The 27685-nt window shown below is 37.1% G+C and overlaps 1 protein-coding gene across 7 annotated transcripts; it reads right to left on the reverse strand.

Annotated features, from left to right (window-relative positions):
- Positions 1–754: 754 nt before the first annotated feature.
- On the reverse strand, positions 755–11718 carry LOC134744220 (ubiquitin carboxyl-terminal hydrolase 7-like). Of its 7 annotated transcripts, none has more exons than XM_063677949.1 (11): positions 11605–11718; positions 11452–11528; positions 9132–9451; positions 8670–8833; positions 7986–8245; positions 7590–7764; positions 6659–6851; positions 6224–6377; positions 5670–5803; positions 1161–1267; positions 755–1080 (listed from the first exon to the last, which is right to left on the reverse strand). In XM_063677949.1, exons 2-11 carry the CDS (start codon positions 11515–11517, stop codon positions 941–943), a joined length of 1713 nt encoding a protein of 570 aa, XP_063534019.1. In that variant the 5' UTR covers positions 11518–11528; positions 11605–11718; the 3' UTR covers positions 755–940. The 7 variants fall into 7 exon arrangements, with proteins under 7 accessions (XP_063534019.1, XP_063534017.1, XP_063534020.1 ...); XM_063677947.1 differs by having other exon boundaries at positions 6659–6833; positions 11416–11528; XM_063677950.1 differs by having other exon boundaries at positions 755–973; positions 1171–1267; positions 11416–11528.
- Positions 11719–27685: the final 15967 nt, after the last annotated feature.

Genomic DNA, 27685 nt, shown 5'->3' on the forward strand with positions numbered 1-27685 from the left:
ATTGATATTTTATGCCCATTCTGTTCACTTTCATGCGTATGTGTATGCCTAGCATTAGGTATGCCAAACGACGCTTATGATTGCTTAGGATTCTCGAGATGATCTATTGACAAATAAAAATGTATCCAGATGAAGATTTACAAAAGCTGGCGTGATCTGATTGAATGCGAGTGATTGATATTGATTCAATTGATTGTATAAGAAAACTTAGTGGCAGAAAATATTATATCCAAATTAAGTCAGTCTAGTTAGTTTTATGCACAGATCTATACTACAAGACTGCCTGTCTAATATCAAGAGTGCGATCAAAATCGGAATGATGAAGGGTCATAGGAAGTATTGAATTCAGAAATAATACGTTATTGCGTTCTAAGAGTATATTCCAAGAAATAATCGCCCAGCATATCCCTTGAATACAGCTTTTCGTATTTCCCGGGCTGCTAATCTTACGTTTCGGTACATTCAAGCGGCCGTTAGCGGCCGCTATGAAGCTCAAAAGTGGTGACGTTTTTTCATTTGTAGTTTGCCTCTTTCGCACTTATGAAATGTTTATATGTGACGGCTTCGCTTTTGCACACTTCAATAATATTTAAGCGTGAGCGACATTGTAGATCTCTGCACGAATCTGATACGCCAACAGAATGGTAGATGTCATTAACCCAATACCGGTTGAAGTTAACTAATGACTCATTTGTTAACGTTAACCGGTATTGGGTTAGATTTATACCTAAATACTAAAAATACTATATAAATAATTGTGCAACAAATTTTATTAACAACAATACAAAAATAGTAACAACAGATACGGTAAATACATTACATTTATAATAACCTACATTCCAATTTTATAAGTTCGGTAGACTGCACAGTTTTAGCAACTAGGTATTGTAAACTTTTATAAAATCCAGGTTTGCTACATTTAAAAGACTCGACGACTTCATTATCTGCCTTTATACTTTGAGCCAGCTAGGGCCTGCAAAGTGAAGAACTGTTTTAGTGCGTTGAAAATCCTCGCGTAGTACTTTGCTGAACTGACTGAGGTGTCAGATTTGATTTTTCTGCATTTTATTTTTCTGCCGCCTGAAAGCGTAAAGCTTAATGCTTATCCGTTCGAAAAAAAAAGAAAAATAATGGATTGCAAGCGGTAAATCGATATTTACATGTTCTTACCATCTCGTATCGCACCTCGTCGTTGATTCGCTCGCACAGATCGGCCGGGATGTCGGACTCGGACACGTCTTGAAGCACGTATTTTAGCTGGGAGGTCCTGAAGACAAGAGATCTACGTGGATTATTGACTCTCGAGACAAATCAAGTAGGTTAATTATTGCATTGTTCATGTACCTGTTGGATGTCGAGTACAAACGTATTGATTACCGTTCACTGTCTTGCGCCAGAGCAAAGATACATTGATCCAGTAAGATGTGTAAAATCTAAGACAATTTCGTGCTTCGAATTTGACAGGTAAACGAGATGTTGGTGTACAGCTCCATACATTATGCGGTAGCTCTGATTATCAAAAGTTGACGTTTGATAATTCAGTGACCGCAAACCATATGGCGCAGTACAGCGCCATCTGTTTTGAATGTCAAACTAAGGGCCACGTTTTTTCTTTGACTTTACCTCTCTATTACAATCAATTCTCTTTGGACAGAATATAGCAAATAAAGAAAGCTGCCAACCCCCTTAAAACGTCGCGAGAACCGTCAATGACGAGATGATGTTAAATATTATTTTATATCTTTTTATTTACGTATACGTCCGTTTTGAATAATTACTATTTAGTCTCTGTTTAATTACGCTAATAAATTACCCATTTTTTTTAAGTTCATATATAAAAGTTATCAATATACATGACATCAATCGAAGTGTCGGTAAAGTTAAAAGCTATCGTATGAGCTACTCGAAATGTTATTGCCGTTCTGTTTTGAGCAGAGGACGCTGGGCGCACGCAGCGCATTAGTCAGGTCCACAGATCTCATACTTTCCAGATAGAGCATGTTAAACTACACACTAAATTAGTATGTCAGTACAATCTCTCGCTTCAGAGAGCCGGACGCTAAGATAGGCCTTGCATATTCAAGTGACAGAAAGTAGATATCGAAATTTCTATTTCCGATGTTCGCTGCAGGCTCTCCTGTTTCCTGAACTTATTAGGTAACAACCTGAACTCAAGGAAATAGCACACTATTTATAGGTTAACGTTTTAAATATAGTCTGAAATTTGGATACAACTGAACTGTACATAGGGTGGTTGGTTAACGTCGAATTAAATAGGGTGGTAAAAAAATTTTTTCGCTATTTCGTGGTTGGTCCCATAGCAAAAGTTGCTCAGTATACTCCCAAAACCGCCCTTGCAACGGGATTGCACTTATTATTTAGCCACCCTGTATACGAGTAATGCAGTTTGTGAGCGCGGATACTCTATGGTTCAATCAGGCCGGTCATCAATCATATCCGTTATCACGGTTATATAGGATTGCCAATCGACGGACGATTTTTATAAGTAAATGGGAATAAAATGAGATGAGCTGTAATTTCAGAGTTTGGTACAGTGGAAAAATCCAGACAAATGGGCAATTTTATAATACATGTACACCTACCAGTCATTCGCTGGTCAATAGAGTAAATGAGTCAACTATTAAGTAATAGTTTTTTTGGTAACGTTTAGATAGTGTACCTATAAGTTGTACCTACAGTTCTGTCCGTGTGGTAATCGGTCTCGCCTGCATGGTATTCGATCTGTCATTTTCCTTTCTCAAGGGGATCGATGATCGAAAAATACCCCATGTTCACCCTATACTCCCCCCGGGCCAAAGGTGCAGTGAGTCAGGATCTTCTACGAACGCAGCTCGATGAGCACTGAGCGGAAGGCCGTGCGTTTCCGGGATCGCGGAAGAAGACGCTTTCCTTTCCACATAGATTTTCGTACATTGACCTGCCTGGTATTATGTCTATTGCATGCGCATAATTATATTGCTGTTAAGCGGGATATACATTACGAAATAAGTGGCGTGAAATTGATTTCGTGACAGTAGTTTTACCAACAGTTTCACGTGTAATTTAATATTTTCGTAATACATGCATCAATTTCATGAAAGCAAATCAATTTCGTGCCCTGCACGATTTTTTGGTGAAATTATTGTCATGCAACTAATTTCGTAGTGTAAATGCGACGTGAAAAACTAGTGTCGCGAAAGTGCTTGCGCTGTGCGGACGTGCGGATGCTGATGGGGCCGTGGTTACTGCGATACTGTGAACTTCACGACACTAATTATTTCATGAAATTACTTTCGCATATACCGAAACCACTTTCGTGAAACTGATTTCAACATGTATGACACTAATTTCGTTATGTAAATCCCGCTTTAATATTCGCACAGTGAACCGGCATCATGGGTGGGACAAGAGATCAACAGGCGGTTCAATATACCATTATACGAAACTCGATGTGGAAAGCGTCTCTGCTTTATCCTTTTTATCGAATGGTTACTTTTAACAAAAAAAAGTAATCGATGAGTTCTATCAAAATAGTTATTTGTTATACAAGGGTGCAAAGTTGTATTTTACCCGCGAGTGTTTTAACACACGAGAAGTAAAATACATTTGCACCCGTGTGTAACACAAAACTTTTCCCCTCACTATATCGAGGAAACTGCAACATCCACAGGCGTTAGATCATCTTCATCAACTCGAATCACTCATTTTTTTACGATATTATAACAAAAAACTCGAAATTCTGTACATACTTTTACGTGAGAAGTTTTAAAGTAAAATTTTTGTTGTCAACGTTGACATTTCCAACGTATGAAATGTCAATGATGCGTTTTGAAATTGCATCGACTTAACTTGTGCGTTCAGAATTCAGAATTATATTTAACATAATTATTAAAAAACAAACGTTTATTATGGAATTTTAAGGTTTATGACTTCAAAACATTAAATAAAGCTAAATCTGGTATTTTTTATTAGATTCTCAAACCATTTATTTAATGATAATTAATATCGACCGAACCATTATTATGAGCGTTTTACGTTTTGTTATCTGTCAAGCTACTAAAACACGCTCCATCCAAGGTCAAATTACTTTCCCCATTAGTGGATAAAATGCGTTTTTCCCCGCTTGTTTTAAAGGAAAAGACGGCTTTCCGAGCTAGTGAGGGGAAAATAATATTACGCACTTTTAGAAGCAATTTTCATGTTAAATTTAAAAAAATTGTAAAAAATAATGATGCGTTTTAGAGCTATGTTCGTGATTGCTATTCATATTTTTTGGCAACCGTATTACCGTATTATATTATGATCTAAAAAACTGCTACGATATTTCAAAAACTCTGCTGGCCCACTGCCCCTTCGCTTACTATATGAATTTTCATCACAGCAGTTTGGAAAGGAAAGTAACTAGTAGCTGTGAAAAGGTACCGCTGATATCTACTTTGTAGATTTTGCTTGGATTGGTTTTGAAATATTTACTGTATGTAATATTTTAAGAATATTATCAATGAATGAGTATGAGTATGAGTATAAACTTCATAAGCATCTGTGACAATTGACTTCGGTCGTTGACTCAGAGATGGGGTCGTTTGACTAGGGGTAGTCTTTGTAACTACGTTTTTAATTAGTAATTAATATTGACAAACCCTGTTACGGATTTTGTCATTAAGGCCGTTCCGTCGGTTTGCCGCTGTCTCTGTCACATTTCGCAAGAAAGAACGGGAAAGATCATGCGCGCCAAGTGTCAATTTTGATCGAATTTTGTCGATTTTTATTTAAAAACTGTAATAGATGTCATATATTAAAGAAAAAGTGACGAAGCCCTCCAGTGGTGAAGGCCGGATTCGAACCGGCGTCTTTAGCTATCGCGGCTAACGCCATGAACCCCTAGGCCACCCCGCCACGGCGGTGCCCGTCCGAATTTCTCGACTATATGCCATCTTAGTAAGACGCCTAGTCTTACTAAGATGGCATATAGTCGAGAAATTCGGACGGGCACCGCCGTGGCGGGGTGGCCTAGGGGTTCATGGCGTTAGCCGCGATAGCTAAAGACGCCGGTTCGAATCCGGCCTTCACCACTGGAGGGCTTCGTCACTTTTTCTTTAATATATGACATCTATTACAGTTTTTAATTTATATATAGTAGTGTGACTACTTTAAAAAACACAAATCAAAATATTTAATAAAATAATTTGATTTGTTCCCAAACTTGTTGATTTTTATTTATTTTAAAAACGTTACCCTACAATATCGAAATTCGAAAGCTATGAAATGATTATTTAAGTTAAGATTGTTTTTTCTTCTTTTTTTATATATAGTATCACATAATAAATAACCGAGTAAAGTTGGATTAAAAGTCCGAGTTAGAGGTTACTTTGGGAATTAATTGTATCGAGCGAAGTTTCATAATTCGTGTATCGGAAGCTATGTTGTTAAAGATAATATAGTCAAGAACTACATATATTTTTTCCACGTCTACGAATATCAACGCCTCTTAGAAAAACAGGATCATATAAGGAGATTTTTCGCCTTCTGGCTCAGGGAACCGCCTTAATTGCCTTGTTCGCACTCTGTAGCTGATCAGCAATTCAGCACATGTATCCACCTGACGAAGAGTGCGTTGCGGATTATGAATGTATGGATTATTATAACTTGTTGTAGATACTATACTGAACTGTATGTAGATGAGCATGTAGGCACTGGTAGCGCGCCGCGCGAGATGCGGCGCGTCCTCTTTGCCCCCGAAGTTGTACTCGATGGCTTCCCGCTTGGTGCAGCGGGACACCACGTCGTCGTCAAATTTGCACCACTGAAAAACAAAAACATATCTAGGTACTAGAGTTTTACTATTAATTATTAATATATCTTCAATTTTCTTGAAATTTTCAAATTTCTTATAAAAATATTTCAGCTGAAATAGAAATTTACTGCGTACGAAAGATGCATTGTGCTCGTAGTTAAGCGGTTTTTGAAGTTAAATCAGATCGGAAAAATAAATTGTATCTTGTAATGCTCGAGTATCTCGTTGAATTTAAACCTCACCTCACCTCACCTGCCTTGTACCTTGCCGTCACCCTTAGGGTTGATGAAGACGACGCGCGACGTAGTGTCCGCCGTGGTTGTCGCCCGAGTGCACGAGCACGGCGTGCAGCGTGTAGTCGGCCGGCGTCTCGTGTGCCTATCGACTTAAAACCTTACCGCTATAGACACAAGGTTCAATTTAACGTACCTTGCCGTCACCCTTAGGGTTGATGAAGACGACGTAGTGTCCGCCGTGGTTGTCACCCGAGTGCACGAGCACGGCGTGCAGCGTGTAATGCGCCGGTGACTGCGGGGTCTCCTGCAGGTACGGGTCCAAGTTGATCTCCTCGTAGAAATCGAATCTGTAAACATTGTTTGTGTTTAAGTCCAGAGTTTTGAAACACATTTTTCGCAATCCGTGAAGCCGGTATCGAATTTCATCAGCTGCTGCTGTACTTAGTCATTACGTGAGATCACCAATTAATTATTGCTGCTGTAGTCTAAACTGTTTATAAATTTAAGGTGTGAGGACTGGTTTATTACCTGTTATAAAACCCAAAAGACACAAAACGTTAGCCCCTCCCCCGCTACGATCATGCTAACATAGTTTTTAGTCTCTGCATATTTAAATTGTAGGTAATACCTATCATTGAACTTTACGGACGCGTCCGTAAGCGGGTCGTACTGGAAGCGCATTAGGTGCAAGTGCAGCACAGGAGGAAACACGTCGAATCGCACCCCCTTCTCGGCCTCCTGCAGCCCATGCTCGCCCGCGTCGTACTTGTTGTCACCTTCGAGGAGTTCCGTGCTGATGTAGTCTTTGAACGATTCGTAGACTGAAAAAATCAAATTATAGGTACATAAACCCGCAATTTGTGTTTCTCTAAGCTGTGTAAGGTGTAACTCAGGACAGGTATGATATTCTACAATATTCACACTTTCAGTGCTCCGTAGCTGGCCAGGGTCAGCGGTCATCGTTTAGCTACCTTCTACATGTGTATGTTAGAAAAGTAGTGGCGATAGTAGCGGGAAAGTAGTTTACCCAGGATGTTGTCTAAGACAACATTCGGTCTGCAATGTTTGCCGGTGAAAACTTAACAAACATGCCCACTCACTTGACTAAGCACAAGCTAATTCTGCTAAGCAGGTCAGTGGCAATTGCTTCTAAGAAAAAAATGTCAACGTTAATATTTAATATGTACGACACACCGCATGACCGGGCGCAAATATGAAAAAAAAAAAACAATCATGTTATTTTACATCAGTTAAAATACAATTATATTAATAACATATTAATTACATAAATCAATCCCTATTTCCCTTGGTCACGGCTTCACGCGTGAACGGCTGAACCAATTGTGTTTGTTATTGTCAGGACAAGGTTCTTATGAGAAAATTAAGAAAGTGCAAAAAAAGATAGATATAGGTGAAACGAAGTTCGCCAGGTCATCTAGTTAATTATAAATCTAATTCATGCCACTTGTTCCACGGAAACCAATAACATTAAAAGTTCTTCACTTAGAGTAGTTAAAATGTCTAACTTTTCTCAAGATATAGCATTTCATGAAACTTACTGTTGCTCTTCCCCTTAACGCAAAGTTGGATGTCGTAGAAACTTTCGACGCGCGTGCTTGTGCAGTTGACGTTTTTGCATTTGATAAAAGACGTCATTTTTCCTTCAAATAATTTCGGTACGGTTCCCTCTACTACTGTCGTTTTCATCTTATTTTCTAACTTATCTAGTAATACCTGGAATTATAAACTACTTTGAGATTAGGTATAACTTGTTACGCTTTTTCGAATTTATAGTAAATCAAGATTTTGCGAGGTAGGCATTCACTTATGGACCCAAGTTAAAGTTGGTAAGAGTAGCGTATCTTTCTCGGAAGAATTGCACTATGTAGGTACATAGGTACAACTTACTCAGTTTCTAGCTTAAAACTGTAATTGGAAATCGGAAGGATACATACCCGAAGAAATTCTTGGACATCATGTTGCATAAACGAGTCTAGCGTTTCCCAACCAAAACTCTTGGTTAGTTTCTTTGTCGCAACAGGTTTTTCAGAAAACTGTAGGTCGTAGAACACTCGTTGAAGAGCAAATGGCACAGAACAGGAACTGTCATCTCCCGTCGTCGGGATTTGGTATACGGCCTTGCGAAGGACATTCGTGAAGAAAAGGGTTTGTAATAATGAATTCATGTAACAGGTGGCGCCTTGGTTTTTCAGTCCTGGAAAATAATATAAGTATTTCTAATAGAATTAATATCCCACAATTGGTCGCCTATCGTAAATTTAAACTATCTTAACTGATGTTGAGTACGACTTATTTTATGTTTGATGGTGCAAATATGGTGCAAATGATACGAGTTCCTCAGCAGATACCACGTACGAGAAGATATGTACTATGTTAGGATAATTTATGGAAACATAGCATTAATGCATCTTCTTGCGCAGTGTACTGGGTAATTTCATGATAGACACAAGCACAACGTAGTTTACTCGGTCAAAATTTAGCGGGGACCAATTTCAAGTATCTACTGAATCTCACAAAGGAGTGAATATTGGGTAAGTGTGATCACCCTGACGACGACGGCAACAATGGCAGGATATGACCATAATATTTACCAACGTATCCGGCGTGTAATTTCTTACCAATGTAGCCGGTATGTTTTTTGGAGTCCCATGACACGCCGTGAGGTGCTTCGGCGATCACGTGGGCTTCTATTGTGATGGAGTCGTCTTTGACGAAGCCGTTGTCAGGATTCATTAATTCTTTCCATGAAATGAAATGTCCAAAACCCCAATCATCTTCTTTGCTGTCAAATTTATTTCGATATCATCTTATGGTATATGTACTATATTATAAGCTTACATATTATTTCAAATATCGGTGACATGGCAAAAAAGCAAAAAAAAGCGATGGCTAGATGTCGTGAAAGCCGATATGAGCGTAAACGGGCTCATACGAGAGGACGCCCAGGATCGCGCAAAGTGGAGAAAGGCTAGTAGGAAAGCGGACCCTGGCAAAGGCCGGGATAACGCTAGGTAGAAGAAGAAGAAGATGGGCGAGATGAGTTCTGTTCATATTTCGTAAACACTATACAATAATCTTACCAATGATACATGTGATGCAGTTTTCTACACAGGTGTTCCTTGTCAGGATTGTACGTAAGCAACTTCAGTTCTCCGAGTCCATAGCACGACCACCCCGGCGAGTCGCTCTCTCCATTGCACTGGAGAAATACTCCCAGTGCTTTCTGCTGCTGCCGATCCGGAGTCGTGGTCAGACGCACCATAGCGAGGATCTTCCACGGAAGACATCTCACGAAGCACGGCGGGGATAGTATTTGTTCTTTAAGCTGACTGATGTTGGTTATGGTGTAGCGAAATGTGGCTTCTGACCTGGCTACGTCTTCATCTTCTACAGTTATTTTCTGTGAAATATGGATAGTACTTATATTACCTATTACGTAATAACATTTTTATTCAAACTTTGATAAAAGACGATGATGGGTGTGTGAAGATGTATTCTATATGTTCAATTATAGAAAATCCGCTAGCTTTTTTGCATAGGTGGTGGTTAAAATAATATATTTAAAACTTATTTAATGTTATGAATAAAAAGTGATGGAGATATTTGTAGGGTGCTTGGGCGGTCGGTGGTTGGGTCGAACTAGATGGCGCTGCACGGTCTTCGTTCGCTTTGGTAGAGTTATGCCGTTGCCGAGAACGTTCTCAGTTCTGTATGGAAAACGTTGTCAATCGACAATTGATCCATAGTCAAACGTTCTCGTAGGTAGGGTAAGCGGGCCCAACGCGGGTAAGCTAACAACAACCGTCAAAAAATCTACGATTTTAGTGTATTTGAGTAACGAATATGCAGTCATTAGTAAGGAAATTTATCGAACTTCAATTTAGTAAGTACATCATTATTTAAGTTACCGCTTAAAATCTTCACATGATAGTAGAAAAGCGAAGGGTCTGCTAAAACTCGCCTTGCCCAGACTTGGGCCGGGTTGGTGCTTTGGGAAAAACTGGTAGGGGTTGGGCAAAGCGGGTATTTTTAAAATTAAACTTATATAACTTATATTTAAACTAATAATATAAACTCAAAATTGTTATATAAACAATATTAAGATAATTACTACCAAACGGTATCATGAAATGAAATTTAACGTCATTTAATGTCCCAAACTTCTAAAATACTACCTTTTGGAATTTTGATTTCTGTGAGGTTACGATGCGAATCTTTTACAATTGTATGTTACATTGTTATATTTTACTTAGTTAAATTATTAACAGTCGTATAATCAGCATTTCGACATATTTTAGAGATTTTACAATCAATATAAATGTGTTGCTACATTACATGTAAATATAGTAAGTGGGTGGCTACCCACTTTGCCCTACCCACTTTGCCTAAAACCACTTATTATGTGATTGACAAGATATAACTTAGAAATACGAACAGAGACGTGAATGCATTCGATCTCATTTAAATGGTAAATCTAGCTAAAATCATACAGTAAAACTGTTAACTAGTAATCTGCTAAGATATCTGACTAATCAGACAATACTTACCTTGATTTTTTAACCACTTCAAAAAAGGAGGTTATTTATTTGTTTATTTATTTGTTTATTAGGATCACCAACAGAAGATACAATTTACATACTAGTATTAACTTACAAAAAGGGCACATTTTTTATTGATCCCCCACTTACAGGCAATCACAGCATGCATTATTATATTAATTTAAACATTAAGTCAACAGTAACACCTAGAAAAAGACTTAGTATACATTACAAAAATCTAGAATAAGTTATTTAACAAAAACACCACAAAACTTTAACAGCATAGCGCAGCGTCCGCTGCATAGCGCGGATTGCTGGGACCTAATTGAAATGAAACTCGTTGACGGTCGGTCTCCGGACGGACCTTACGGCGCATGCATACATTCACAATACTGTTACATACAACGATGTATAGGCGCCTACCCGCTTTAGGCGGCCTACCCGCTTATGGCGTGGTTACCCTACAGCTCTATTCTTAGTTCTACGTTCTTTGTTTTGACGACCGGTCTAGCCTAGTGGGTAGTGACCCTGCCTGTGAAGCCGATCGTCCTGGGTTCGAATCCCGGTAAGGGCATTTATTTGTGTGATAAGCACAGATAATTGTTCCTTAGTCATGGGTGTTTTCTATGTATTTTAAGTATATATACATTATATATATCGTTGTCGGAGTACCCATAACAAGCCTCCTTGGACTTACCGTGGGACTTAGTCAATCTGTGTAAGAATGTCCTATAGTATTTATTTATTTCTAAAAATAACAAACATTTGAAGCTTAATAGAGCACAGAGTGCGTTGCAGTGGTGTTGGATTTTAATGAAACCGATACCATCTTGGCCTCTAGATCCGATTCCAGCTCCTGTACCTGCTCGACTGGAGCAGTGGATAGTGCTTCGGCCGCAGCATTTTCTGCACTGCCTGTCCCAATCATCTCAGGCACTGCTACAAACAACTCATCAATTTAACTAATTATATAAACACTAATATCTCAACTAAAAAAATGAAACGACTTAGTTACCTTATTTTTAAGGGTAAAACATGTTTGTGTTATCAAAATATAAATACAAATTTGGTGATTTTTTAACTGATGACAAATGTCACCATATGAAAGTTACGTCAAGTGAACTGTTCCGTATTTAAACCACTAAAAAACAAATAGTAGCAAAACCTTCATTCAACGCATTTATAATTTAGAGTGATTTAGAGTAGGTAAGGTAATCCAACCTCAGACCGACTGTGCTTGTTCTATTAAGTACTATAATCTGTAGTTCTTTTTTTTCAAAATTCATGAGTTTATAACATAGAGTATATACAAGTAGTTATATAGACGCGCCACCGAGTGACCGGGGGTAAGAGAAAAAATATTCATATAAAATTTGGGCAGCATACGCAGCATAGGATTTTTTCTCTTTCACTCTTATAAATTTCGGTATTTCGCCATCGCCTCCTACCCTTGCTCCTACCTATGATGCCACCCGGTCGATGATAAGGACAAAGCATGGCACTATTTTCTCTTCCCTCTTATAGGAATCGCAATAATACTATCTTTCTCTATCAAAGAGTGTCAGGCCCTTCGTTTACAAATTGTTTATTTGTCACAAGTTCGATTAGCCATATTTCTATGAGATGGCTTCGTTTTAGGGACATAGTGTCGTAAACCTTTATTGTGTGGAATTAAAACAGCTTTTACTTTGCCATACAGGATAATCATATCCATAAAACCCATATCATCCAATATAATCCATATAATCATATCCATATAATCCATATAAAATCCATAGCTACAGAGAAAAAACGAAAAAACTAAAAAATATATTTATTCATATTCCGTCTGATCCTAGGAGGATATAACCAAACGGAGTAGCCATTAACAGGCGTTCCCCTCTGTCGAAAATAGTCGGCTAATGGTCATACACAATGTATGGATTGACGTTTATCTGACATGGCTATTTTGACGTTACGCATACATTTGACGTTCCCCTCAACCGCAAAAATCGGCAGAATTTTTTGTACAGAAAATTACAGACGTGACGTCTCCGTTTGGTTATATCCTCCTAGGTCTGATCCCCGCGGTCCCCGACCCTACGCAAACAGGGATCCCAGAAATTGTGGGTGTCAAATTTGATTACTGTCATTATTGTCAAACCCCATTTAAGACCTAAAATCTGTTTTTGCAATCACATTATTTAGCCCTAAACATTTTTTCTCCGTTAATTTTAGTAAATTTGTATTGCATAGCACTCGTTTAGCAACTTATGGATCTACTGATGTCTATTTTATTGAAATTAGTTCAATAGTTTAGGCGCTAGAAGAAAAAGTATGATTAATATTCGGCGTCCTCTCAAGATTGTGAATTGCAAGAGGAAAATACCGATACGTCATTTAAAAAAATCCGAGATCCAGGTATCCTAAGCTACAGGGTGTACTGAATCACCAGTACTTAAACCCACCCTCCTTTACTTTACTTTAAACAAACCCTACTTTCTGGTTAAGTCGCAGTCGAGTAAAATGTTGAGATTGGGGAAGGACGTGTACAAATGTACAGAAAAAAGTGGAATTCACATTCAGCAAGTATTTTCTATAACAAAAATCTTATAACTTTAAACAAACAATTCTTGTATATATGTACATATATTTCGAGGATCTCGGAAACGGCTCTAACGATTTTGATGAAATTTGCTATATGGGGGTTTCCGGGGGCGAAAAATCGATCTAAATAGCTAGGTCTTGTCTCTGGGAAAACGCGCATTTAGATATTTTTCTATAACAAGATGTATTTTTTCCGCAAAGATATCAAGGACTCTTTTGTGTAGAATTAAATGAGCTTCAATATTGCCTACACCATATTTACATAGGAAAACGTAGATTTAGAGCAAAACGCTAATTTCTCCAGGATGGTACACATTTTCTAAGATTGCTGCGATTTCTCGAGGTCCCCAAATGTCAAATGGCGTGGACATGAAAAAAGGGCCTTTAATTTATACATACCAAATTTCAGGACTGTTCTAGAGAATTCGTAGTTAGTCTTAATCCGATTGTGCTAGTTAATTAGAGTGTGTCTATAAAATTTAATTACAGGGATATCCGCGTCAATCTGTCAATCTCGGAATTATGGCGGGCGGGGAAGATTTAATTAAATCTCGGCGTAGCCTAGCCCCAATTATGAAGCAAGGATGGCAGCCCAGTATACGTGAGTACATGCATCACTTGCTAAGTTAATTCAAATCATCCGTTTTGCAACGTCTTTGCATGCATGCATGCATGCTTCGCGTTAAATACTGTTTTACAAACTTTGGAATTTACATACTACATTTTTAAACTCATCAGCCTATAATATACCTACGTCCTACTCATGGCGTAGGCCTCACACTGTATAGGGAATTGAGCTATTTTCCATGCTAGTGTAATGTAGGCTTCGCACACACTTTTTGAGTTTTTTTACAGATATCACAGGTTTATGTTCCGTTCCCAAAAGTATGGCAAATTATAATTAAAGAAACTGATTGGATTGGAAAACATGAATTTCAGAGCTGAGCTGAACTTCTCCGCTATAATAGCTTCTGTGTAGTTACCTAAGTATACCGTTTTTAGAAAAGGCCAAAATATTACCTTACCACCAAGAGTTGGCAATTTGACTAGGCCCGGAGGCGTTTATTTACTCTAGAAATATTTGTTTTTGCAAGACTAAAAGGAATATTGTGTTTGTATAAGAAAGTGTAGCCGGACCAGCGAATAATCGCATGATTCGAGAAAGCCAAGGGATCCAATCACCCATTAGAGCCAGCGGATTAAGTCCATTAACCTTAATGGAAACATCCAATACCTAGTAACGAATCATTGCCGGTAAATAATTGGTATGCGATTATATATACAAGTAAATAAGAAACTTCATCTATTCTATGGGATTCATTTAGTCTTTGTTACTAAGTATCTTTTTACATAAGTACAATAGTAAGAAAACTTTCTGCGCTATGGATGTTACTACCGATAGGAGTCTCATGTAAAAACGTACGTTGCGTTGCCGCGGCTGCCGCCTGCACTTGCGCTGCGAGAGCACTGCATATTGGAATCGAATTGGTATATAACCCTTCTTAATTACACAGCACTCATTCTTGTGCCGAGATCGGTATCTTTTGGTCTACAACTTTAGAAATACTTAAACTCATTTTTGCCACACTACTTCGTAAAGGCTCGCTTTATTCTTAAAAAACGGAGGAGAAAGTTCCATTGCATTTTATCCCCATTAGCAAGTATTTTGATGCCGTTCCCTCATTTTGGCTGATAGAATTGACTTTTAAGTAATAATTTTCAAAGAAAAATATTTAATAGCGTGCATTTGGATTTGATTTGTAATGTTTTACAGTTAGTATATTTTCCTCGTTTTGTTTCATTCGGTAGCAAAGTTGGTTTTGAGGCCTTGAAACCCTCGCAACGCTCAAGATTCCACTTTTCGAACCAATCTCTACGCTCGTGCTTCAATTTTGGAATCTTTCGCTTGTTTGGCACGAGATATTAGCACGAGGGTTTAAATAGAAACTTTGTCCCCTTGTAAAATTAAGAAGTAACTATTTCTTAATGTCCTTTTATAGGCTCAAACTAAATCTAACTTACTATATAAATATTAGGTCAAATAGCGCTGGCTTGATATACCTATTCACATAGATGAATATTATTCAAATACTGCAAAAACATTTTTTAATGTAATGAGCAGGTATCTATCTCTGCTATCCGTTCTTAATCTAGTGAACCTGTATCCCCAATCTCCTTTAACAAAATCACTTCCATCGTAATTACCGTCCAAACATCGCAATACCTAATGGCTTGTGATAAATGGACCCGAGTACGGAAAATTGCTTCCATTTCTTGGCCCGACGTCTGCCGAGCAAAAAAATGTACCATCGGATTCCAATCAGACTCACTCATTTATTGCAATTGGCTGATGGAAGATTCCGGAAACGCGGACAATTTCCCGACATGCCATTTTTAACATCGACCACCGTTCTGCGATTACGGAAACCGTTTGTTTCGTTACATTGTTCCGTTCTTTTTTTTTCGAAACGCGGTGATTTTTAGCATTTTCGTTATCACAGAAATTTAAACTGCATGTGTTCATGTAGTGAAGGGACACGCATTAATCATTATCAAAGAGGATATATTAAGATAAAGCGGTACTGTCATAGTAAATTTTGTAACCACAGTAAATTCACTGCCATCGATCGACATACTTTAAAACTAAAAATGAAGATTTATAAAAATACGATAAAATGTATTTAAACATGGATAAATGTTTTTTTTATTTGCATTAATTATTTTTATATGATTTTGACCCATGTTCTTTCACTGATATGCGTTAAAATTATTAAGAACAAACGAAACCGTCAACGCCCTCTATACGAGAGTAGGCCAAAGGTAGTGGCGCCATCTGATCGAGAATCAAATTTTCGTGATTTTCGAGGCACGTTTTTTTCTTAGACTGTATCCATCTATTACGGAGTTATATCTATCTTTGTCAATATTAATGTCAGTTCTTCCGATAATGCTTTTAAATTCACAAAGATAAACAATAATTGACACCCAGCTCACTATAGTATTTTTCATATAGCTTGGATATGGTGACAGCTGTTATCTTTATGTATATAAAACACTAAAAAAAAACACAAAATATGTACCTGTTGAGATGACAGCTGACACCGTACTCGAAAAATACAATATTAACTTACAATTATCTTGTAATGAAAGAAATATGGTTTTGTGGTCTTTGGACATACCTACATAATATAAATATGTCACACAATGTAAAAAAATGTCCTTGAACTTTAAAAGGAAATACTTGAATAAAAAAAATTATGAATATAAAGCCTATCTATAATTTTTTATTTTTTTTGTTTATTAGAGATAAATCACAAATTTTACATGATATTTGATAAAAGTGAATGCAGTGGAAATGAGAGCGTTGAGAAGTGTGTGTGGTGTGAGATTACAAGATAGAATTAGGAACAGTGTGATAAGGGAAAAGTGTGGACTGAGCGAAGATGTAGTGACAAAAATTGAGAAAGGTATGTTGAGATGGTTTGGACACGTGGAAAGAATGAGTGAAAGAAGGCTAACAAAGAGAGTATATATGGGAGAGGTAGAAACGGGAGTTGGAAGGGGCAGACCTCGGCGGACTTTCTCTGATCAGATCGGGGAAATCCTGAAGAAAGGCCAGGTCAAGAGCACCCTAAACCGGCGAGCGTGTATGAGGAATGTTATGAAAGTGAAGGAAGCGAAAGAGGTATGTCAGGATCGTAGCAAGTGGAAATCCGTGGTCTCTGCCTACCCCTTCGGGAAATAGGCGTGATTATATGTATGTATGTATGTATGTATTTGATAAAAAGCATCGTTAAACCAGAATGGTTTGTCTCGATACTCCATTCCGCAGTTCTTATTATTAAAATTAGTAATTAAAAGACCTTTTAAACTGCACCACAAATACCACAATTAGTAATATTAATGATACCTACTGCTTATACAAATATATACCTACATGTATAGTTACTACGAGTATAATTATTATGATTAATGAATGTTTTGTTAAAGTGTTGTTGTTATTTTAATTAGCCTTGTGTTTTTAACATCCAGCCCAAACTAGCAGCAGTCGGTACGAGTTCTCTTTGAATATTGTGACCAACAAGTATCTAAAGCGAGTGCTTAACTTTTAACTTTTTTGTTTTTAACTTCTTTGTGGGTACTAATTAAAGAAGCAAATAACGAGGCTCCAAATTGCAAACTGTGTTTTTACTCCCCTATTTCTTTGTTTTGAGGAAAATGAGGAATAAAGTAAAAAATAGGTTTATCGCATTTTTATTTAGTAAAGAAATTGGTGGATGGTGGTAAAGAGTAAAGAAAATACTTACTGCATAATTTTATAAATATGACCCGTAAAACAAGTCTAAGTAAAATATTGTTTTAAGGTTGATATTGATAAGGTTGTGGATATTATATCATATCATGTTAGAGTTAAGTAGCTATGATAGCTTAAAGGATGACTCACGCTAGACCGGGCCGGCCCCGGACCGAGGCGTCCGACATGTCATTTTCTATGACGGCTGATCAGTGATCACGTGGTGCTTTTTATAGAAAACGAAGCCTCGGAAGCTCCGGCCCGGCCCCGGCTCGGTCTAGCGTGAGGCATCCTGAATCCAGACAACAGTAACACAACCTACTTGTGTTACTTCATGGTACAAAAATATTAATTTTTCGATTGTATCTATGTAGAGCCGACGGTCGGCAAAAAATTATATAATAAAAGGTTCACTCAGCGCGGCACAGTTCATTGAAATGCAGGGGCACATCCTTGCATCTGAACCAATATTATAATGTTTAAGCAGACCCTTTCACGGGTCTGGCTATATGTGCTATTACAGCTAAGCCCGGAGGCTTACGAGGAGTGTCCAGAATTTCCAACTTATTAAATCGACCTTTTGACCCCACTCAGGAGATTTAAATATACATTTTTATTAGCTATCCGACATAAGTACGGTAGCGGAGACTTTTAAGCGCCTCAGCATTTTTGCCACACTACTTCGTAAAGGCTCTCTTTATTCTTTAAAAAGGGATGAGAAAGTTGCATTTTATCCCCAAGATAGTCGACGAGCGCTTCTCCATACAAACGAAGTCCCTATTTGACATATGACGCTTACGCCATTATAAACGATGCTCCGATATAATACAATGCCGCGCGACGCTGCGCGGCGTAAGCGCTATCGACAATAAGGTCCCTTTTCATAAAAAATGCCCCAAATATGCATTTAAAACTATAATTTTTCTAAAACCATTCCAAACAACGTAAAACCAACGTTTGTTTATCAAATGAATAATGAATATGTCCTTTTTACCTTAACATTATAAACTCAATTACTCAACTTAATTTTCTTCTACAGTAAAGTGAATATTATTAACTTTACGGCGTACTTATGAAGCCTTTCTAAGTCGAGCGAAGTAAAATGCTACTTTATGTCTAGTTCCGTGGGTCAGGAAGTCGGCTTTCATTTCGCACCTAAGGGTTGTCAAGACTGTCCTTTTATTGTAGCGGGAAGAGTCTGACACGGCACTAAAGCGATGTGGCGGAAGTTTAATCTTAGCAATAGATGTATAGCGTTGAAAAATAAACTGAGAACTGCTGTTATACTATACCGCCAATAATTGAAATAAAATTGTAGTGGGAGTCTTGACAATTTCATTAAAAAAGTGCAAATTCGAAATAAATATTTATTTTATCAGCTCTCCTATATGTCCTAACGATACCTGTTTGACATGCATGCTAAAAATAAATCTGGTAATGTATTATAAAATAAGTCACACTTTTTTTGAAGGCATGTTTTAAGTTTCCTATTTGGGCAAATCTTCCGGATTCCCCTTACCTATTAAGAGGCCGTAGTCGATTTTGGAGCAAAAATTTTAAATTGATAGATTTAGTCGTTGAAATTATACACGTTTTGTTACGTAATATCTAAATAACAAGTATTGGTTTCTATTAGCACGTTTTCTCATCTTGCCTTTTAATAATGAGGTCGCGACCGTGCGTCACCGGTAATATATGAAGAGAAGGGGCAGTTTTTAAAAATTCATCAAAAAATTATGGTGGTAAATTATACAAATTGATGTATAAAAATAGTTTCAGCAAATGTTGTAGATTGTTCAAGTATCCAAATTACGTTGAAATTAAGTCTATTTTCAGAGAAATTATAACTTGATTTTGAAGTAATTTCTGAAGAAAATTGAATTCGTTGAACTTTCATTTCCTCGAACTCTAAGTCATATAACAAAAATGTAATCTGATAAAGGTTAAGTACAGAATATGTGTAATACAAATTTACCATTTTTAGCAGTCCAAACTTTACGAAATTTACAAATAAGAGCGACAAAATCAGTTCTTTACGCGCGTTTACCTAAACGTCCTTCAGAAAAAAAATCATTACTAATTTAGTGAGTCTGTTTAAAAAAAAATGATCTGATAAAAGGCAAGATAAGAAGACGTGCTAATAGAAACCAGTACTTGTTATTTCAATTTGGTAACAAAAGGTGTATAATTTCATCGACGAAATCTATCAATTTTACATTTTTGCGACTAAAATCGACACCGGCCTCTTAAGCGAAGGTTGATATCATCAGGTTGGTATGGTTGGTACACATTGCGTAAAAATGAGTAAGAGTCACGTCACACTAAACATCCTAGTGTTCGACACCCTAAAAGCAATAGTTAATTAGACGACAGGAATTTTAAATCTTATTAGACCGTGGATTAAGTAGAGCTATTTGGAAATACAAGGATTTGTAATTTACACGAGCTTGTAATATTTTAAATGTATTGTTATATTTGGAATAAAAAATACTCTCCAAATGTCTACATCGTCTCAAAAATATTCAGCGTTTTATTCCATTTTAATTAACCTAGCTAGCTAGTGTAAACCCCACGCGTGCGTGTGGTCGATAATTGAATCACCTTCTACTATTCGCCCCGAGGATTTCGGTGGAAAGCAAAGTCCTTTCACGTAGCGTCAGATTACTGGGGCCTTATTCCTGTAAATTTAACGTATCAAAACAAAATAATATTGAAAACTTATTGAAACGTACGCTTGGTTGGTTTGAAGCATAGCTTCATGTGTGAGAGTTCATTATAATGACATGATTCATATTTCTAGTTTGTTTTTATACTATGATTGGGTTCCGACTTCTGAATATAAACATACTTACCCCGAACTGTACGATTGGCAACTGCAAACAGAATATAAGAGGCTTAGCCGCATATTAATGAAGCCTTGCGATTTAGCGTGATGATTGATGAGACCTTTAAGTTCTTTGTATTTTAAATAAAGTCTACTATGATTTGACTATGTGCGCTGGTGACGAAGTGCAGTATTTACCAGTTAAAATAGGGGCACCAAAGGTTTTCACTAATATCTGAGCAGGTTCTCAATTGCCAAAACATTGGGCTGGAGTGCTTGTTCAGATATTACTAGATGTAATTTTTTAGGTGATACAGTAAGTCTGTACGCACAAAAAAAATCCTGGTCTCCATAGAACTGTCGAATTGAACTTTATTACGGTATGGACCACCTGATTTTTGCTGTTTCAGGGTTGCTCTCTTAACAGAAGTTGTCACTATTTGGCAATTTTGTTTACAACGAAATCAACAATTTTAATTAGCTTTTATTATTTTAACCACAGAAATAAATATACCATAAAAGACGCAAATGCATCTACTTCGCGTGTCCGAACCCCGGCCAAGCGTCGAGGATGACCGTCGCTTTTTACAGTCCACGCGCGTCAGTTGTTGCAGCCTTACGTCCGTGAAAACTTAAAAAATGCTTCGTTGCATGATAATTAACTGCAACAGCCCAAAAATTGCGAGCACCCAAAGGCAAAAACATATTTCCTATCGCAGATAAGTCATATTAAATTTATATTATGCGTAAATTTTGTATGAAAAAGTCGGCACGCTTGGTTTCAATACAAATCGTGGTAGTTCAAAACTCTAAATCGTGGTATTTGCGTCATCTAGCGTATATAATAAATCTGTGATTTTAACAAAAACTATTTTTTACAAAAGCATGGTTAGACATTTATAACAGGAAGACGATTAGGAATAAAAATTCATCCATAAAAAAGATTATCATTGCAAAAACTATAGTTATTTAACTGTTAACAGTGAATAAAATAAAAAAAATTACAGATGTAAGTAGTTAAAGTGACGTCACAACGTTTGTGACTCCCCCTCCCCCTTGGCACAACATGTCACATTTTCTTGAAATGAAATGAAATGAAATGAAATGCGTTTATTTGCTTAACATTATGTACAGATGGTAGAGTTAAAAGTATTATGACCAGATAATGTCAATACCTTATAATAGTAGGCATGCAAAATAATTTAAAACTTAAAACCTATTAACATTATATTACATATTTACACTATCAATTACAATAATTTATTAAACATTTACAAATTGAAATTAGAGCCAAGAATAAGCGAATTAATAAATAATAAAATGTCACAAGATTAATAAAAATCTACATTTAAATATTCCTTAACGCTATAAAAATTGTGCTCGCTTAAAAATATTATAATTGCACGTCTAAATTTAATAAATGGCATGTCTCTTAACAATTGGGGCAGTTTATTTTATTATATATTGTGTATGTCATCCCATCTACATTATTTCGATAAAGAGCCAAATTGTTTTTTGTACTAAGAAGTTGGTTCAATCGATAAGCTCTAGCATTTGGATTTACTTGAGCTATAAAAGTAAAGTATTCGTAATGTTTTTGACACCCTCCCTCCCCCTAAACGTGTGACGTAATTAATGAATGAGCCCTAAGTTAAAGTCGAGTTACACATACATATAATCACGCTTATTTCCCGGAGGGGTAGGCAGAAACTACGGATTTCCACTCGCTACCTCCACTCTCTCTACATATCTCTTTCGCTTCCTTCACTTGCATAACATTCTTCATACACGCTCGCCGGTTTAGGGTGCTCTTGACCTGGCCTTTCTTCAGGGTTTCCCAGATTTGATCAGAGAAGGACCACCGAGGTCTACCCCTTCCAACTCCCGCTTCTACTTCTCCCTTATACACTCTCTTTGTTAGCCTTCTTTTACTCATTCTTTCCACAGTCGAGTTAATTCTAATATACGTATTTATTTATGCAAACTTACCTGCACGGAAACACTAACCGCGTTAATAAGGTAAGTGAGGCCTAATAACGGTTTAAAAGAAATGTAGTAGTACCTAGTTGACGTTCAGAATCTGTAGCTTTCTTATAATTATAGGTATATTATCCTAGAGCGAGGTAAATCGTATGGCCACGAATCTCGTTAGTGTCACCCCACTGTAAAAACTGAGTTACCACTTCCAAGCTATTTAGTTCCTTGTGCCCTTAACTCAATCCCGTGCAAATGGCCGCCTCGAGCTCTAGCCGCGGTATTACGTTACAGAGGCGACAGCGGACGTCCATTTCCTCGGGGCAGGCGCTAACTCAATCACCGCTCTACAGGATTTTTCCTCCCGACGAATTCGTCTGTTAACACAGCGAGAAACGTGACCGAAGGACCGGACTGTCTGATGTCACCCTAACAAAGTTCCCTTTGCTTTGTCCCTGAGTGGACCTTTCAGCTATTTGCTTTATACGGATTTTGGCAACGGTTTATTTGTTTTTCCTGCTAAGTGTGTACATATTGGGTGCTTTAGGTAATCGTAAGCTTTGCAATACGATGCGATACAATAAGTAGTACAACTTGAAATGTATGAACCGATTTGGAAAAAAAAAAAAAATTTTTTAATGTATATATTCCCAAGTCCGTTTTTGTCAAAACCCAGTTCTGATGATGGGATCGGTGAGGAATCTCTTAGGGAACTCCTCAAATCTTTTAGGCATATATATAGTAATTTTAGTATTTTCATCAACAAACCAAGCCTTTTCATACAAAACAGTGCCATTTGATGAAGTGGAACTGCTGATGATGACCAGAACGGGACTTTTTAACAACGCATATTTCAATTTTGGCGATTTGTCCTCTTCGTTATGTTTTTTTAAGCAAGTAAGTTCTGAAGGAACATTTGTATTAAGATCTAGTTCTAATGATGGGTTTCATGAGGTCTAACTCCTCAAATCTTGATAGCTTCAGATCCAGACCTTGAACATTGATAGTAATGACTATACTATACTACTATTGATACGTACCCGAAGCACAAAAATGTTTAGTGACAGAAAAACTTAATACAGATGTATAGTTTGTCCAACGACTGTCTCATTTCAAACATAGATAAAGAGAAACATACTATCTTTGTCTTACACTAGTACTAGCACCCAAAAGAAAAGGATGAATATAGTTTTTTTATTCTTATTTACTGACAATTTGGTTTGACCAACTATAGTGCATAATTATTTTCCATCGTATTTTCACGGAAACGCACGAACGTGTCTTGCCATCAGTCAGTCTCGGTACAAAAAGTAGTGAGGTTGACTGAAGTAGCATGACAAATACGAACGTTTCCGAGAAAACACGATGGAAAACAATTACTTATGCACTACATCTGTACCTACTAAAAATGGAAAAATAAAATTAATCTTTAAAAAAAAAGCAAAACCGACTTTAAAAAGGATAATATAAAATATTATCCCGTTTTATATGCGCTAGTAACTGAAACGTTTGAAGTCGGTGATAAGCCAAATTTTAAAAGCGTCAACACCCCGTCAAATCGAATGCCAACCCTGGTGTACTCGTAGCTTGATAAGGAAAGAACCAGTATATATTATAAGTATTATAACCAGTATTGTAACTATTTGGCTTGGCACCGACTTCGAACGTTTCAGTTGCTAGCGCATATAAAACGGGATAATATTTTATTTTATCCTTTCCGAAGTCAGTTTTACTTTAATTTTATTAAATGTTAATGTTACCCCACAAACTCCTTTGTTATTAGAACTCTTCTCTAGTCTTGTTGACGGATTTTGACTTATAATATTGTTAAAATTATATTAGATACAAAAGTAAGTTGTGTCGCCAGACACTATTATTATTTTTCAACCACTTAATTTATTTCAAAGACACGGGCGGATTTGCGTATTCAATTGTAAAATATTGAATTCTATCATTCATGTAGGTACTCTAAAAGAAGGGCGCCTTTTCATCGATTCCGTGACAGAGCGTGAATTTCTGGTCTTATGAGTTGTACGATCGTCGTCTATTTAAAGAGGCCCACTGACTATCAGTCCGCCGGACGATATCGGCCTGTCAGTCGTTCGGAACTGTCAAATTTTTGTTCTAACCAAGGGCCTGACACTCTTTGATAGAGAAAGATAGTCTTATTGCGATTCCTATAAGAGGAAAGTGAAAATAGTGCCATGCTTTGTCTTTATCACCGACCGGGCATTTTTTCATGGTCGGGTTATGGCATCATAGCAAGGAGGCGATGGCGAAATACCAAAATTTATAAGTGAAAGAGAAAAAGGATTATGCTGCCATACATGAAACTGTCAATACATGAATATGTCTTTCTCTTGCCCCTGGTCGCTCGGTTTCATGTCTATAACTACTTGTATATACTATGTCTATGGTTCTAACTGACAGGCCGATATCGTCCGGCGGACTGATAGTCAGTGGGCCCCTTAATATGGCACAGGGTGGAAGTGACATAAAAAATTATTAACGTTAATTACGTTAAAAGTTTTACCTTTTTAGTGCAAGGTCTCTAGAATATTGTCCTATGCATAAATTATTAGACCGCAGCGCAGTTTGACTTGTGATCCTTGTAGTAGGTCTCCCAGTCTTCAAGAAACCTTACGTTGCCAGGATGAAAAGTGGTGCCGATGCCGTGCCGTTCGTAAGTGACTCTTGGCACAATTGGACTATTTGATTGATATTAGTATGAATTTATAGTACGCATTTAATTATCTTTACATTAATATATTTTGAGTTTGATATAGTTGAAAAAAGTTGCTGCAGATACACGTTTGAAGGGCGTTATGTATGTTTCCAGGATTATTATTACCAGCCTGCAAAAACGCAGTTTCCTCTAAGGAATGTGCAACATCTGAACCTACAGTTAGGAGCAAAAGTGAGTTAATAGTAGTGTACCTTAGTAATATACAGATATATTAATAACAGTCAAGCACGACTTAATTACTTTAAATACAACTTATAGATTATGAAATGCTCTATCTATCAGTTCACAAATGATCTGTCTATCATTTATGGTTTTTTACTAACTCAAAAGGCTAAACAGTAAAATTCATACTTTTTTGTATCCCTGATATAATTACTAGAATATATTTCTGGTTTAAGAGAGTTGCTGTTTATTGTAAAGAAGCGTAATTAGTTTCATGTATTTTTTTATTTTATATTACGTTGGTGGCAAACAAGCATTCGGACGACCTGATGTTAAGCAGTCTCCGTAGCCTATGTACGCCTGCAACTCCAAATAAGTTACATGCGCGTTGCCGACCCTAACACTCCTCTCCCTCGTTGAGCTCTGGCAACCTTACTCACCGGCAGGAACACAACACTATGAGTAGGGTCTAGTGTTATTTGGCTTCGGTTTTCTGTAAGGTTGGGCTCTGCTCTAGATCTGGAATGACATCCGCTGTCCTGTGCCCACCCTGTGCCCTACCTCACAAGCGAGATGTCATTCACAGTGCCCATACCTATCTTTTGGACGTATAGTTTAAGGACATACCCGGGTCCGGACGTAGTTTAAGGACATACTCGGGTCCAATTAGAGATACATCACAAAATAGTAAATATTGGTTCAGTTATGCTACTAACTGTATTTTCTTAGTGTGGTATAACTTTTTAGTGTGGAATTTAATAAGCTTTCGTTTCACCATACACAGTATTCATTCACATTAAACCCAGATATTCCGAGAAAAACAGAAAAACCAAAAAAGACTTATACTTTTCAAGATGGCGTTTGATCCCAGTGGGCCCCGAAGCTCCAATTTCATGACACGCAAACAGGGATCCCTGAAATTGTAGGTGTCAAATGGCATTACTGTCACTATTGTTTAAACCCCATTTAAGACCTAAAATCTGTTTTGCAGTTACATTTTTAAGTCCTAAACATTTTTCCTCCATTTATTTTAGTAAATTTGTATTGCATAGCACTCGTGTACCAATTATGGATCTACTGATGTCTATTTTATTGAAATCCACTCAATAGTTTAGGCGCTAGGAGTAAAAATATGATTTAATATTCGGCGTCCTCTCAAGGCGGCAGTATTGATTTTTATTTAATAAAACAAGTGTAAACAGGTTGTGAAGGGCAAGAGGAATCTACCGATATATCATTTAAAAAAATCCGTCCAGTATCCTGAGCTACAGGTTGTACTGATTTTCAGTATTTAAACCCATAACCCTACTTTCTGTTTAAGTCGCAGTCGAGTAAAATGTTGATATTGGGATAGAACGTGTACAAATGTATAGACAAAAGTGGAATTCATATTCCTCTAAGTTTCATATTAAGAGAATATCCCGAAAGGGTATATGCGCTAAATCTGGATTCAGCTATTATTTTCTATAACAAGATGTATTTCTTCCGCAAAGATATCTAGGACTGTTTTGTGTAGAATTTAATAAGCTTTAATGTTGCCTTACACCATATGTTCATAGAGAACGTATATTTAGAGTAAAATGCAAATTTCTCCAGGATGGTACACATTTTCTAAGATGGCTGCGATTCCTCGAGGTCCCCAAATGTCAAATAGTGTGGACATGAAAAAGAGACCTTTAATTAACATACATACCAAATTTCATAACTTTGGAAGGATTTCGAGGTTAGACTTAATACGATTGTGCTAAAAGCCTGACCAGTAATATATGATCATTGTCAAGAGGGCGCTGTTATTTTCATGTATAGGGTGACAATTCAGTATAGTATGAAAAAAATAGTCCAGTGAAATTCCGCAACATGGCTCGTGATCATAAATTCCTGGTCAGGCTTTACACTTCGACAGTTCCTATGACATTAGGTATAATGAATTAGTTAGCCGAAACCCAACACAGCAGGTAAAATTTAAAATAATGACTATACATAATTATCCCAGTTTTAATGAAATGCTTATTGGAATATTCAATTCAATAAGTCGCTATTCAAAAACAAGTAGCAGGCACCATTATTGTAAAATAACAGTCGCGTCTATTTCGGGATATCGTAAGAAAAACACCAAATAAATGTTTTCGATTAACGCGCCTACTTAATTTGTTTTTGCGCGAAATCTCAAAGCAAATAACAGACGTTTTTTCAATCACGCCTGCTGTTGAAATAACACATCAATAACATTGGACACAAAAGGAACACATTAGTAACAGCATTCAGACGTAAAATGATAAGAATAATAAATGTAATGATACTTTCGAAATGCATGTTCCTGATATATGGGAGGAAACATATGTATACATAGACATTGAAACATTGTAAATATATCGGCTAGCGCTGATGTGTACCAAGACACCAGTTTTTGTAGAATAACTAAGATAAACATAAAATAGTAGTTTATGTGACTGCTACAAAATGAAAGGTACTAAGTGTGGGCTTATGAAACGAACGAAGTGAGTTTCATA

The sequence above is a fragment of the Cydia strobilella genome, chromosome 9 (assembly GCF_947568885.1).
Source record: "Cydia strobilella chromosome 9, ilCydStro3.1, whole genome shotgun sequence".
Taxonomy (NCBI): domain Eukaryota; kingdom Metazoa; phylum Arthropoda; class Insecta; order Lepidoptera; family Tortricidae; genus Cydia; species Cydia strobilella.